The sequence below is a fragment of the Gossypium arboreum genome, chromosome 12 (genome assembly GCF_025698485.1).
Source record: "Gossypium arboreum isolate Shixiya-1 chromosome 12, ASM2569848v2, whole genome shotgun sequence".
Classification (NCBI taxonomy): domain Eukaryota; kingdom Viridiplantae; phylum Streptophyta; class Magnoliopsida; order Malvales; family Malvaceae; genus Gossypium; species Gossypium arboreum.
The window spans coordinates 113,490,714-113,504,383 of record NC_069081.1 but is presented as its reverse complement, the minus strand read 5'-3'; the positions used below and the strand labels follow the sequence as shown (position 1 = coordinate 113,504,383).

Here is a 13,670-nt window from a genome sequence, read left to right as displayed (position 1 = left end):
AATGAAGGATCTATCATACACAGCTACTGTCACTAGCTCCTGACCAAAAGAGTCCTTGATCATACATGTTTTTCCTTCAAAAATAAGGGAGTAACCTTTCTCCAGCAATTGACCAACATTAAGCAAATTTTGGTCAATGTCAGGTATATAAAGAACCTCAAAGATAGTCTTGTTACCTGAATGAGTACAAATCACAGCCTTGCCCTTGCCTTTGGCCTTTAAAAGCTCACCATTGCCGATTCTGACTTCAGACACAAAACTGGTGTCTAGCTCCCTGAACATACTTTTGTCTGAAGCCATATGATGAGTACATCCACTGTCAAATCAGTCAATTTTTGCTGACCTTGCTCGAGCTTGCAAAAGAAGAGGTTGTAAAGACATGCTCTTCCAGTGCTTCCACATCCTCAGCAGCCTGAGCTTGGTTCTGGTGCTGTGTCTGTGCTTTTGGCTTGTTTTTACACATTTTTTCAATGTGTCCAAGCTGTTTGCAACTTCTACACTGAATGTCTGGTCTGTGCCAACAGTATTTTTCAAGGTGAGTAGTCTTCTTGCAATGAGCACAAGGTGGAAACTTCTTTTTGGCAGCATCCTTCTTGCCTTTCTCTTTCTTTTCTAGCCAAGGCTTCTTACCTTTGTAACTTGAGCTTGAACTTGAGCTTTCTCTACTCTTGGCTTGAAAAACTCCCTCAGAGTGCTCCTCCATTCTGTTTGCTCTTCTTTGCTCTTGTGCATAGAGAGCATTTATCAACTCTGTCAAGCGAATGGCTAATAGGTCCCTCGAGTCTTCCAAAGAAGAAATTTTTGATTCATACTTCTCTGGTAAGGTTGTTATAACTTTCTCAACCACCCTTTGGTCACTAAACTCATCTCCAAGCAGTCTTATGTTGTTGACTGTGGCCATAATCCTGTCAGCATACTGCTTGATGGTTTCAGACTCCTTCATCCTTAAATTCTCGAAGTCTCTTCTCAAGTTTATCAGTTGTTGCTGTCTGGTCTTGTCTAACCATTGAAACTCCTCCTTGAGTTTGTCCCAAGCCTGCTTTGGAGAGTCACAAGCCATTATCCTTGTGAAAATAACATCTGAAACTCTACGCTAAAAGCATGACATGGCCTTGTTCTTCTTGGCAATGTCCTCACTATGCTGCCTGATTTGAGCTATGGTCAAATTAGCTCTCAAGGAAGGTGGCTCTGTGTCATTTAGAACAACATTCCACAGGTCATGTGCCTGTAGATATTTCTTCATTTTCATAGCCCAAATGTTGTAGTTTTCACCAGCAAAAATAGGTGGTGGTGGTGGTGAAAAACTCATCTTTGCAGCAACCAAACAAGCCAACAAAAATAACTCCTACTTCTTTTCTTTCAAACACTAGTCTCTCACAAACAAAACACAACCAAAGCCCTCAAAAACAACAGGTTCTTGATACCATTTGTTGGGTTTTTTTATCACAAAACAAAAAATAAAAGAACTAAAATTTGTGTTGAAAGATGAAAATAGAAACAAAACTCAGATGTTGAAGGAGAAACTTGAGTTGACTTCTCTCATTCATTCAATTGTTTTAAAGATAAAATGTACATATATTAAACTATTGCATTGAAAGAGCAATAAATTTTCTAAAAAGTAACTTGCACAAAAAATAGCTCAATAGTAACCTGCTGACTGTCTAAAGCTACTTAGGTTGACTAACTTTTTCCGGGCAAAAAAGTTGTTAGATTAGATACAGGTCACCTGTCACTCAAAAAAATACTTCATCCGGATAACATATGGTACTTTTGCATGTTGCTGTATTTCATCCAGGTAACTTACATATGTTGTTTGTTGCCACCTTTTAGAATATTTCATCCGGATAACGTACATATGCTGTTTGTTGCCACCTTTTAACAGTACTCAATGGAGTTGCATAAGGTTATGATTTATCTCATGAAACAGATTTCCAAGAACTTGAGGTCTGATCCTGAGAAACTTTCAAGCTTTTTTGAGGATGGAATACAAGGAATAAGGATGAAATATTATCCACCCTGTGTAGAGGCAAGTAAGGTATATGGTTTAGCACCACACTTAGACGCTACAGGCTTAACGCTTTTTCTTCAAGTGAATGAAGTTGAAAGATTACAAATCAAGAGAAATGAGAAATGGGTGCTTGTTAAACCCATATCCCTGCCACATTTATCATCAATATTGGAGACATGATGGAGGTAACACAAACAATACTTGAAACTCCTTACACTTGTGTTGAAAAGTGGTCAATCATGTTATTGTTATGTTTTTGTTAAAGTGCATGTAGGCTATCTGCATGTTGCAGCTATTTTGCATGTTTTATTAACAAGTTTTTTGCTTAGTTATATTGTAATTAAACTTAGTTGAAAATAAACAAGCTGATGAAAGTTTGAAGTATTTAGGTAGTTGAATGACTAGTTTAGGTGGCTTGTTTATGTACACAAGCAATGTTTTACAAAATACTAAGCTACTTAGTGGTAATAGGCAGTATTTAGTGATGTATTTGGCTATAAATGTATTGTTTTTTCTGGTTGAATGAATGAGCGAAATAAGCTACCAGTCATAATCTCTCTTGCTGCAAGATTGTGAACAAGTAAAAATATTCCGTACATCTTGCTTCCTTGTTCTATGTCCTGATAAACCCAACAACTTGACTGATTGAATACGTAAAGTGCAACTAAAGGAAAAAATGTTATACATGCAGATTATGAGCAATGGAGAATATAAAAGTATAGAACACAAAGCTGTGGCTAATTTGGAGAAAGAGCGACTGTCAATTGCAGCATTTCACAATTCAAAAAGTGGTACCCAGATTGGTCTTTTTCCCGATCTTGTTAAAACCAACAAAGCACTGTAAAAGACATGATTTTCCTTCTTCCCTTGCCTGTGCGCTTGCCAAATATGAGATTCTAGCCAACCAGTCCCCCTTAATTCAGGTAATCATCCTTCAACTTCATGACCATTATAGGGTATAGCATTAATCGTCTGCAACTTATGCTGCTTTTAGAATGATAAGTACATCTAACACCCCTAACCCACATCCATCGTAGGAATACGGTTTCGAAGAATTATTGAAGCTTATCAATCAAACAGACATAAATTTAAATATTTATAACATATAATATTCAGATAAAAAAACAATTAAAATAATACATAATGTCCCTTATTTGAGCCTTTGAGACCCAAAATACATGTTAGAAACAAATCGGGACTAATTCAAAAAACTCAGAGAAATTTTTGAAAAAAATAAATTTTTTAAAGCTACAGGGTTCACACGACCGTGTGGTCAGGTCGTGTGACTCACACAGTCAAGAGACACGCCCGTGTCTTAGGCCGTATGGGTATTCGAGATAAGGACACACAGTCATGTCCCAGCCCATGTCTGCACCCGTGTAACTCTCTAACTTGGGTTACATGACCAAACCACACGCCCGTGTGCCAAACCGTGTGCCGTTTCGAAATGGCCTCGCACGCCTATGTGCTAGCCGTGTGTCTCACACAGTCCAGTCATAGCCCGTGTGCCTGGCCGTGTAGACTTAAAATGTACCTTAATCAATAAGTTTACCATTCCCTGCAAGTTTAGACAATAAGCAACTCAAAAATCATTCATTTAACCAATTCAAAGCACGATCAAACACATCCAAAACATGTCAAAACAATCATCCTAGGTACCTAACCAATGTACCTTCATTGGTACTACAATTATATCATCAAAACATATCAATAAAACATCAATAAAATCTAATTTGTAAACATGTCAAATTCAATCTATTTTTCCTAATTCATATTCATTCAAACATTAACTTAAACATGCCAAAATTTGACCTCAAACATAAACACATATTTATATGTATATAACCAACCAATATTAACTTATAATCTTATTACAATTAATTCACAAAATAACTATTAATAAGACACCCTAGGTACTTGTAGACACAAAAGGATAAACATCAGCATGTTTGAGTTCGGGACCGTTGTTGGATGCTGAATCGGGGATCATAATTAAGTACCTAACCTATGCACAGAAAACAAAACCGTACACTAAGTAAAAACTCAGTGGTATTTCTATAATCTGAATATTTAAAGATAAGAAATTACAAATATACGATTGAAATATAAACACATATTAATATTTATTTATTACAACAACCATATCATATTTCATTTGTTTCACAAATATCTCAACTCACATACTCGCTATATAAATAGCTTTTCACAATTTATTTCACATTTCTTTATACAATTGCATTATCCTTTCCATATTCATTTCATGAGTATATAAATCATATATTCCATATATTTGTAACATATTTCATATTCTATTTTCAATTCACTATTTCACTTCTATTTCTCATACCATACTATTTTAATATAAATCATAAAAATTAATATTCATTTACCCCTATTAACACGACTCGGACTCAAAAGGATACACGGATCCAAACAAAACACACCGGTTTGTTACCCAGTGCCTCATCGAATAATTTGAAGTAATAATTTGATACCCAGTGTCTCATCGGCTAAACCAAAGTAAATTGGCACCTAGTGCCTCATCGAATTAATCCGAAGTAGTAAATTGACATCAAGTTTCTCATCGACTCAAAGACGATGAAATCTCTGAACTCTTCTAATCCTATAGCATGGGATGGTCGCTAAACTGACTAAAATTCGACTAAGGCAAGCTCACCTATCGAATAGTAGTATAGTTATGGTGAGACTGAAAATATTGTATCCACAAAGACTAAAAGTACTAATAATTACTATCTTTTTATTATCTAGCCTAAGAATGAAACGGATGTTTTTAAACTAAGATTAACTATCTAATTAACTAAGAACACGACAAAGATAAAAGTTAGAAAATACTTTTGGAAAACCAATAGAGAAGACAATACCAAAGGACGAATCCATCTAGACTTCATTTATTACTTCTGAATTAAACGATTTATTCACTTGACTTAATCCATAGAAATCCCTAGCTTATGTTAATATCTCTCTCGAGACTAAAAATAACTGACTCTAGGTTGATTAATTGAAATCTCTTTTCAATTAAAACCCCTATTATCGTATTAACTCGATCTATGGATTCCCTTATTAAATTTGACACTAATCCGGCAGATTTATGTCGTCCTATCTCTAGGATTGCAATCGACTCCGCTTAATTATGGAAGATCTACTCTTAAACAGGGACTTTTGCTCCACTGAATAAGCACATCAATACCTGAATTAATATCCTGAAATATTAAAGCAAAGATTAAAACTCATAATTAAGAATAAGAACAAGTATTTATCATATAATTCAAAAGATAATAAGATTCGTCTTAGGTTTCATCTTATTTAGGGAATTCATTGCATAACGATGGGGGAAAACATCTCAAAATTGGGAAAACAACAAAACGTAAAGAAACCCAAAAACTTCGGTAGAAATTGAATGGAGATCTTCAGTCTTGAAGTAAATCATGCTTCCGAGCTGATTCTAATGGTTGTCTTCGAGTATTTTCTGCCTTCTACTCTGTGTCTCCCCCTTAGATCCTCTCCTAGTGTGTTTAAATAGACTTTAGAATGCCTAAAATAGCCCAAAATTAGCCTTTTCAAGTAGAATTAAAATAGGTCTTGATAGGGACACGGCCGTGTAGCACGCCCGTGTGATGGTACTCAAGTCGTGTGCAATTCTGATATGGTTTTAAGTTGACACAGCCATGATACACGAACGTGTGGTCTACCCGTGTGTCTCACGTGGACATGTGGATTATCCGTGTGGAAGTGTCTGGGCCATGTGCAGCACCGAAATAAACCTATTTTTTTCGTTTTTTGCACTTTTCGCTTTCCTATGCTCATCTGGATATAAAACATGAAATTAAAGGATTAGAAGCATCAAATTCACTAAATCTTATGATAAATCATCCAAAAATATGCCAAGCATAGGATTAAAATATGTTGCTTTTGAGGTTTACCAAATATCCCCACACTTAAGCATTTGCTTGTCCTCAAGCAAAATCCTCAACTTACAATTAAAATACATTCTTATCAACTTATAATTCTTATCAATAATGTTTCAAAATAATTTATAAATAATCATACGTTTAGAATTCAACTAAAAGAATATCAAAGTTTCAAACAGTCCAAGTTGAGCATTTTAATCATAAAATCATAGGTATTTCCCTTTATCTAAATAATTACTTTTAATTCCAAATCGGCAAGAGTTGACATCCTCACTAAAGATTCACTCAAATCACTCAAAGTGTTTAAGGTTCAACAATCAAGCACTCATTAGTCAAACTTGAAAAGTTATTACCATAGGCTTGCATGAAAATCAAATCTCCACCACTATAAATGAGATGATACACAAATCAAAAGGTCTTTAGCAAGGTTGTAATGAGACTTGGGTTCAAGGTGTGGATAAAGGTTAAAAAAGATATTTAGAATTGAGATCAATTTAATAAATTACCAACCTTAGAAAAATAAAGCTAATTACTGAATTACAAGCAAGTGTCAAAATTAAAACTATCCAAAACTAATGAAGTGAGCTTTTTTCTCAAAATAATAACTTTAACTTGTCCAAGCTTATTATGAAAGGATAACAATATTTAATTACATGAGTAAATAAATATACATTTTTAAGAACAAGAATAATAATAGAAAGTACATAATAAGAAATAATTCGGCAACTGAAATGGACGAAAATAGCTAGGTAACTAATCAAATCAAATCTCGATAAAAAGAGAGTTAATAAAAAGGGAGAGATTCTTAATAAATCAAAAAGGGTTAAGTTGTGCGTTACCATTTAATAGGAAAATATCAAGAAATGGTGTTTAAGGCTCAAAGGGATTCACTAAGGGTTAATTATGTGGGTAGGCTTTTTATGGAGTCAGTGGGTTAAAACCTAAGTGCCTTTATCATCTCAGTATCTCAAATCAAAGGTGTGGTCTCGACATGTATAATCGATGCAAGTTCTAGAATAACAAATCAGTATTAACTCGCTCATAACTATCAATAAAAGTGAGCAAGAAAAATGCATGCTCTAAAAGCTCAAAATCTCACAAAAATTATGGGTTTTTGATGTCAATCTTGTAAACTTAAAATTTCAAGATAATACCTCAATTCAAGGAAACAACCTAGCAATTTTAATTCTCAAAAGTCACTTATCATGCTTGATTCTCTAATGTCTTAAAGTTTAAACAATCAATGGACAATTACCTATGATTTAATCCAAAGCATATCAATAAAAATCATAAACTAATTGATCGTCTGATTTCGTGATAGGTTTTAAATATTTATAATTACTCGTTCTTGAACTAATATTATCGCGATGTAGACAAGTGTACCTATCGAACAGTAGTATAGTTTTAGCAAGACCGGATTGTCGAACCCAAAGGAACTAAAAGTACTAGTAATGACTGTCTTTTTATTATCTAGCCTAAGAATAAAGAGGTTTTTGTTTTAACTAACTAATTATCTAAACTAAGAATGCACAGAGAATGGAATTGGGGAATTGCTTTTGGAAAAATCGATTGAATGAAGACAATACCTAAGGAAAAATCCACCTAAACTGTACTTGTTATTCTGGCTCCGAATCGGACGATTTATTCATTTAACTTGTTCCGTAGAGATTCCTAAGTTATGTTATTATCCCTATGTAAGACTAATAACATCCAATCCCTAGATTGAATAACCTAGAATTTTCTCTGATTAACATTCTAGGGTTGCATTAACTCTATCTATGGATCCCCTTATTAGGTTTCACCCTAATCCGGCAAAATCTTGTCACCCTATGTCTAAACGCGCAATCAACTCTGCTTAATTATGACAGATGTACTCTTAAACAAGGTCTATTCATCCTCTGAATAAGAGCTTATCTTGAATCGACATCCTGGAATATCAAAACAAGAATTAAGAACACATAATTAAGAACAAGTCAAATATTTATCATACAATTCAGAAAATAATAACAAGATTTGTCTTGGGTTTCATTCTCCTTAGGTATTTAGGGGATTTAGTTCATAACTAAATAAGAAAACATCTCAGAATAATAAAGAATACAAAACATAAAGAAAACCCAAAACTCCTGAAGAGGAATTAATGAGAGATCTTCAGTATTGATGATGAATCTGGCTTCTGAAATGAATCAATCGGCTTTCTTGGAGTAATTCCTTACCCCCTGCTCTGTCCTCTCCTTTCTTCCTTCTCTAGGGTGTATTTATAGGCTTGGGAAAGCCTAAAAGCCCTCAAAATTAGCCTTTTTTTGAATTGGACTCAACTTAGGCTCGGCGGGGACACGTCCCTATGACACGTTCGTGTGCGATTACTTCAGGCAGTGCTCGAGCCTGCCAAATTGACACGGCCGTGTAGTCTGCCCGTGTGAGGAGGTCCAGGCCGTGTTGATTTCGTACTTTAGCCCATTTTCTCCATTTTTGGCCTGTTTCTCGTTCCTTTCGTTCTCCTATGCTCTCCTAAGTGTAAAACATGAAATTAAAGCATTAGGAGCATCAAATTTACCAATTCTAATAGAAAATCATCCATAAAATGCGTTAAACATGGGGTAAAAATATGTATAAATTACGGTTTATCAAATACCCCCACACTTAAGCATTTGCTTGTCCTCAAGCAAAATTCTCAACTCATAATCAAAATAAATTCTTCTCAACTTATAATTTCTATCGATAATATCTTAGAATAATCCATAGGTAATCATACATTGAGAATTCAACTAAAAGAACATAAAAGTTCCAAAAATTCCAAGTTGAGTATTTAATCATGCAAACATAGGTGTCTCTCCTCATTTAAGTAATTACCTTTGATTCAGAATATCACAAAGTTTCACATCCTCACTACAGATTCACTCAAATCACTCGAGGTGTTTAAGGAAAATAAATGAAGCACTCAATAGTCAATAATGAAAAGTCATTACCATAGGCTTGCATGAAAATCAAATCTCCACCACTATAATTTAAGATGATATATCAATCAAAAAGCATTTAGAAGGTTGTAATGAGGTTTGGTTAGGGGGTGGGGTCACAAGCTGAAAGAAAGGATTAGGATCGAGATTGAATTGAAAAATTACCTAACTAGAAAAAGAGTTAATCATTACTTGCGTACAACAGAGCTTCTTCTCAGACTAAGGAATTTAACTTCTGAAGCTTACAAATAGAAGATCACTACTAATATGTATACATGTTTTTTTTAAGAACACATTAAATTACAGAGTAGAATAAAACATAGCTAAGCAACTATTTCACTTCAAATCTCAACAAAAATGGGGCTTAAATTAATTTAGGGGATTTCAACAATAATGGGTTAAAAGTCAATATTAAGGGTAATACAAGAAATGGCTTGTTAGGCTCAAGGGGGTTCACTAGGGGTTAATTGTGGAGCTAGGCTTTTCATGGCATGAGTGGGTTAATCCTAAGTGCCTTAATCATTTTGACATATCAAATCAAAGGGTGTTGTCTCAACATGAATAAACAAGCAAGTTCTAGAATAACAGTTCACTACTAACGCACTTAAAGCAATAATAAAAGTGAGCATGAAAGAATTAATAAATGCTCAAAAGGCTCAAAAATCTCATAAAAATTATCGTTTTTTGATGTTTAAAACTTGTGAATCCCAACTCAAAGTAATACCTAAACTTTGAGAAAACAACCTAAGATTTAAATTCTTAAAAATCAACTTATCATGCTTGATTCTCTAATGTCTTAAAGTTTAAACAATCAATGCATAAATGCCTATGTTTTAATTCAAGATATATCAATCAAAATCATAAATCAATCAAAATGTATCCTAAATATGATATGAGAACTTTTCAATAGAACAAGGCAGTCATTCAAAGATTTTTCTGATAATGAAATAAATACCCCCCACACTTAAGATGTACATTGTCCTCAATGTACAAAGATAGATATTAGAATATAAAAATAAGATAGGAAGAGGAAAGAAACTTTCTGATTGAAAATGGATGAAATTCCTAGATTAGCGAGAGCGAGTTGCTGGGAATACAACTGGAAGACAAACATGATTCTGAAGGACAAAAGGATCATTGGGGGAATAATTTGATAGTGATCATAAAGATAAGCCGCTTTAAAAACAAACGACTCTTCAAAAATAAAAAAAAAAATTGATAATTTAATTTCTAATTTTTAAAAAAAAAACGGCACGGCCAGTTCACACGCCTGTGTTCCTTGGGCGTGTGGATTCACACGGTCGTGTCGCACGACCGTGTCTAGCTTCGTTCGCTTCTCCTACGCCCGTGTAGGCATGCCCCACGCCCGTGTTAATTTGGTAGGTTCGACCACTGGTGTTAGACACGGGCGTGTCGCACGCCCGTGCTAGTTTCTCAGTTTTAACCACGGGTCTTCTACACGGGCGTGTCGCATGGCCGTGGCATTTTATCATAGCCCGTGTTTGGGGAAATCCTTGCCCTGCTTTCACACGGCCATAAGCACACCCGTGTGCTTGGCCGTGTCTCTGTGGAAAACCTGTCTTCGAGAGCTCTGTTAGTAAGTTAGATGTTGAAGACTAAATTTTTAAAGAAGTTAATACAATTAGTGGTCAGGTTGCCTCCCGAGAAGTGCTTATTTATAGTCTAAGCTTGACTTACCTCTCTATTGAATAATCATGGTGGTTTGAGGAGTTTATACTCCTCATTCCTATCATCAATCTCATCAAAATAAGGTTTTAAACGGGTGTTGTTTACCTTAAAAGTGTCAAACTTGGGGTGCCTTACCTCGACCGTACCGAATGGAAATATACTAAGTACCGTAAGAGGGATTTCTTCATTTGGTGTGGTAGCGACAATGTGGGGATCTGCGGCATCTAATAAGACTCTATCTCCAATCTTAAGTTGATTTAGAAAGGTATTGAGCTCGTTCTGTCGTAGATTCGATTTGTCGGGTGTTCTTGGTTTATGCGTACACCATTCATCGAGTTCCTCAATTTGTAATCTTCGATCTTCATGAACAGTTCCTCTACTATTGCTTGAGAATAACTCGTGTGCTTCCTTCAAACTCATTTCTTGTAAAGTAGGTTGTACCATATTGTCAGTTCTAGGAGAATGGGTTAAACGATCACCTTCAATTCCTGATGTGTTGCCAGAATTGCTAGCTTGAAGGGCGATTGTTTCGTCTCCTACACGGAGTGTGAGTTCACCTATGCCAACATCAATAATCATTTTAGCATTTGCTAAAAAGGGCCTTCCCAGAATTAAAGGAGTGTTGCTATCCTCCTCTACATCTAGAACAATAAAGTCAACGGGAAATATAAATTTATCGATTTTAACTAGTACATCTTCAATAATACCCCTAGGGAACCTTATAGTTTTATCTGCTAATTGAATGCTCATCCTAGCTTGTTTGAGTTTCCCGAGACCTAATTGCTTAAACATTTTGTAGGGCATGACATTAATACTAGCCCCTAAATCAGCTAATGCATTATTAACATCTAAACTACCAATTAAGTAAGGAATTGTAAAACTCCCTGGATCTTTTAGTTTGTTAGGTAGTATATTTTGGAGAATAGCTGAGAAAACTACGTTTAGCTCCACGTGCGATGCCTTGTCCAACTTCCGCTTATTTGCTAAAAGTTCCTTTAAAAATTTCATTGCGTTTGGCATCTGTGATAGGGCTTCAATAAACGGTAAGTTAATATGTAATTTTTTAAGAGTTTAAGGAATTTACCAAATTCTTTCCTTGTCGCATTGGGGTATGGCACACGAGGTTTATATTCGACATTCACTGTTTTGTTTTTATTGTTATCTACCTCACCTTGACCTTTGCTTACCACAGTTTCTTGCCTCGTTCTAGTTCAGGCTCAACAACTCCTTCTTCATCTTGAATATTAATTGCGTTGAGTTGTTCCCTTGGGTTGGGTTCAGTATTACTTGGCAAGCTACCTTGTGGTCGTTTAGAAATTAGTTTGGAAAGCTGGCCTATCTGAGTTTCGAGCCCTTGGATTGACGCTTATTGATTTTTAAGTCTGGAAACGAGTTTCTGACACCGAAATAAACTTTGAGAGCATCTCTTCAAGGTTCGGCTTCTTTTCCTGTTGGTAGGGTGGTTTTTGGTAGCCTGGAGATGGTTGTGGTCTTTGGTTTCCTTGACCGTTCCACTAGAAATTGGGGTGGTTCCTCCAACCTGCATTGTAAGTGTTACTATATGGATTATTTTGAGGTCGAGGATTATTACCCATGTAGTTTAATTGCTCGTTATCCATGTTGTGGCCATAAGGTTGGTATTTCAAATGGCTTGTTCGACCTCCACTTGCTTCGCACTGCATTACTAGGTGAACCTGTGAAGAACTAAGAAAACCATCAATCTTTTTATTTAAGAGTTCAACCTGACTAGAGAGCATGGTGACCGAATCGACGTTATAAACGCCGGATGTTTTCGTTGGCTTTGTCCTTATAACTTGCCACTGATAGTTATTCAGTGACATCTCTTCTATAAACTCATAGGCATCTTTAGGTGTTTTATTATTGATGGTTCCACCAGCAGCTGCGTCAACCACTTGTTGAGTCGAAGGATTCAGGTCAATATGGAACGTTTGAACTTGTAGCCAAAGCGGTAACCCATGGTGAGGGCACCTTCTCAAAAGGTCCTTGTATCTCTCCCATGCATCGTAGAGTGTTTCTAAATCCATCTGCACAAAAGAAGAGATATCATTACGTAATTTAGCCATTTTAGCCAACGAAAAATATTTTAGTAAAAATTTTTTGGTCATTTGTTCCCAAGTAGTAATTGACCCTCGTGGTAACGAGTTCAACCACTATTTAGCTTTGTTCCTCAATGAAAAAGGGGATAACCGAAGACGAATGGCATCATCAGATACACCATTAATTTTAAATGTATCGCATAGTTCTAAAAGTTGGCTAAATGAGCGTTGGGATCCTCATCCTGCAAACCATCAAACTGAACAAATTGATGTATCATTTGAATAGTGTTAGGTTTTAATTCAAAAGTATTTGCAGCTACAGCAGGTCTAACTATGCTCGATTCAGTTCCTGTTAAAGAAGGTTTAGCATAATCATACATAGTGTGCGGAGTAGGATTTTGATTAACTGCAATTACAGGAGGTAGCTGATTGCCTTGGTTTTCAGTCATTTCTTCGGTTGGGGGTTGAGTATCATCTTCTTACTCGCTCTCTATGTATCTTAAGCTTTGCCTTATTTCTCTTTGATTTCTGAGAACTGTACGATTTATTTCTTCATCAAAAAGTAATGGTCCTTGTAACACCCCCTAACCCCATGCCGTCACCGAAATAGGGCTACGAGATATTACCAGACTTATACACTAACATTTATACAAAACCCAATCATACACTTTACATTCTAGATCAATATTCATCAAATTTCATCATAAAGTCCCTAATATGGGCCTACGGGGCCCAAAATATGTTTTAGAAGTGATTCGGGACTAAACTGGCAACTTTAGAAATTTTTCTTTGCAAATAGGGGCACACGCCCGTGTGACCTGGGACATGCCCGTGTGGCCTAGAACATGGCCATGGGGCCAAGAAGTGGGCAGATCTGACTTGCACACACGGCCGTGGGAACTGCCCGTGTGACATAAATAGAGGGCCACACGGCCTAAGCACATGCCATGTGCCTTGGCCGTGTGAAAACATGATTTTTGACCATTTCTATGCTATTTTCACTTGCTAAACACATCTAATTCTTGCCCAAACA

General features: G+C 35.9%; 2 protein-coding genes and 1 non-coding gene across 3 annotated transcripts in view; 2 read left to right on the top strand and 1 right to left on the bottom strand.

Annotated features, from left to right (window-relative positions):
* Positions 1-328: 328 nt before the first annotated feature.
* LOC108477726 (uncharacterized) lies at positions 329-1,060 on the bottom strand. The gene has a single exon (XM_017780231.1). The coding sequence runs from the start codon at positions 1,058-1,060 to the stop codon at positions 329-331; it is 732 nt and encodes a 243-aa protein (XP_017635720.1).
* Positions 1,061-1,761: 701 nt separating this feature from the next.
* LOC108477724 (2-oxoglutarate-dependent dioxygenase 11-like) overlaps positions 1,762-13,670 on the top strand; it is a 28,530-nt gene continuing 16,621 nt past the window's right edge. The window contains exons 1-2 of the mRNA XM_053022992.1: positions 1,762-1,782; positions 1,883-2,076. Coding sequence (XP_052878952.1) covers positions 1,762-1,782; positions 1,883-2,076 — 215 coding nt within the window. The remainder of the gene's footprint in view (positions 1,783-1,882; positions 2,077-13,670) is intronic.
* On the top strand, positions 12,552-12,658 carry LOC128286111 (small nucleolar RNA R71). The gene has a single exon (XR_008276656.1). It is a non-coding gene; the product is annotated as a small nucleolar RNA R71 (small nucleolar RNA).

Coding starts and splice junctions, on each gene's coding strand:
- LOC108477726 (XM_017780231.1), bottom strand. CDS start 1,060: ATGGCTTGTGACTCTCCAAAGCAGGCTTGGGACAAACTCAAGGAGGAG.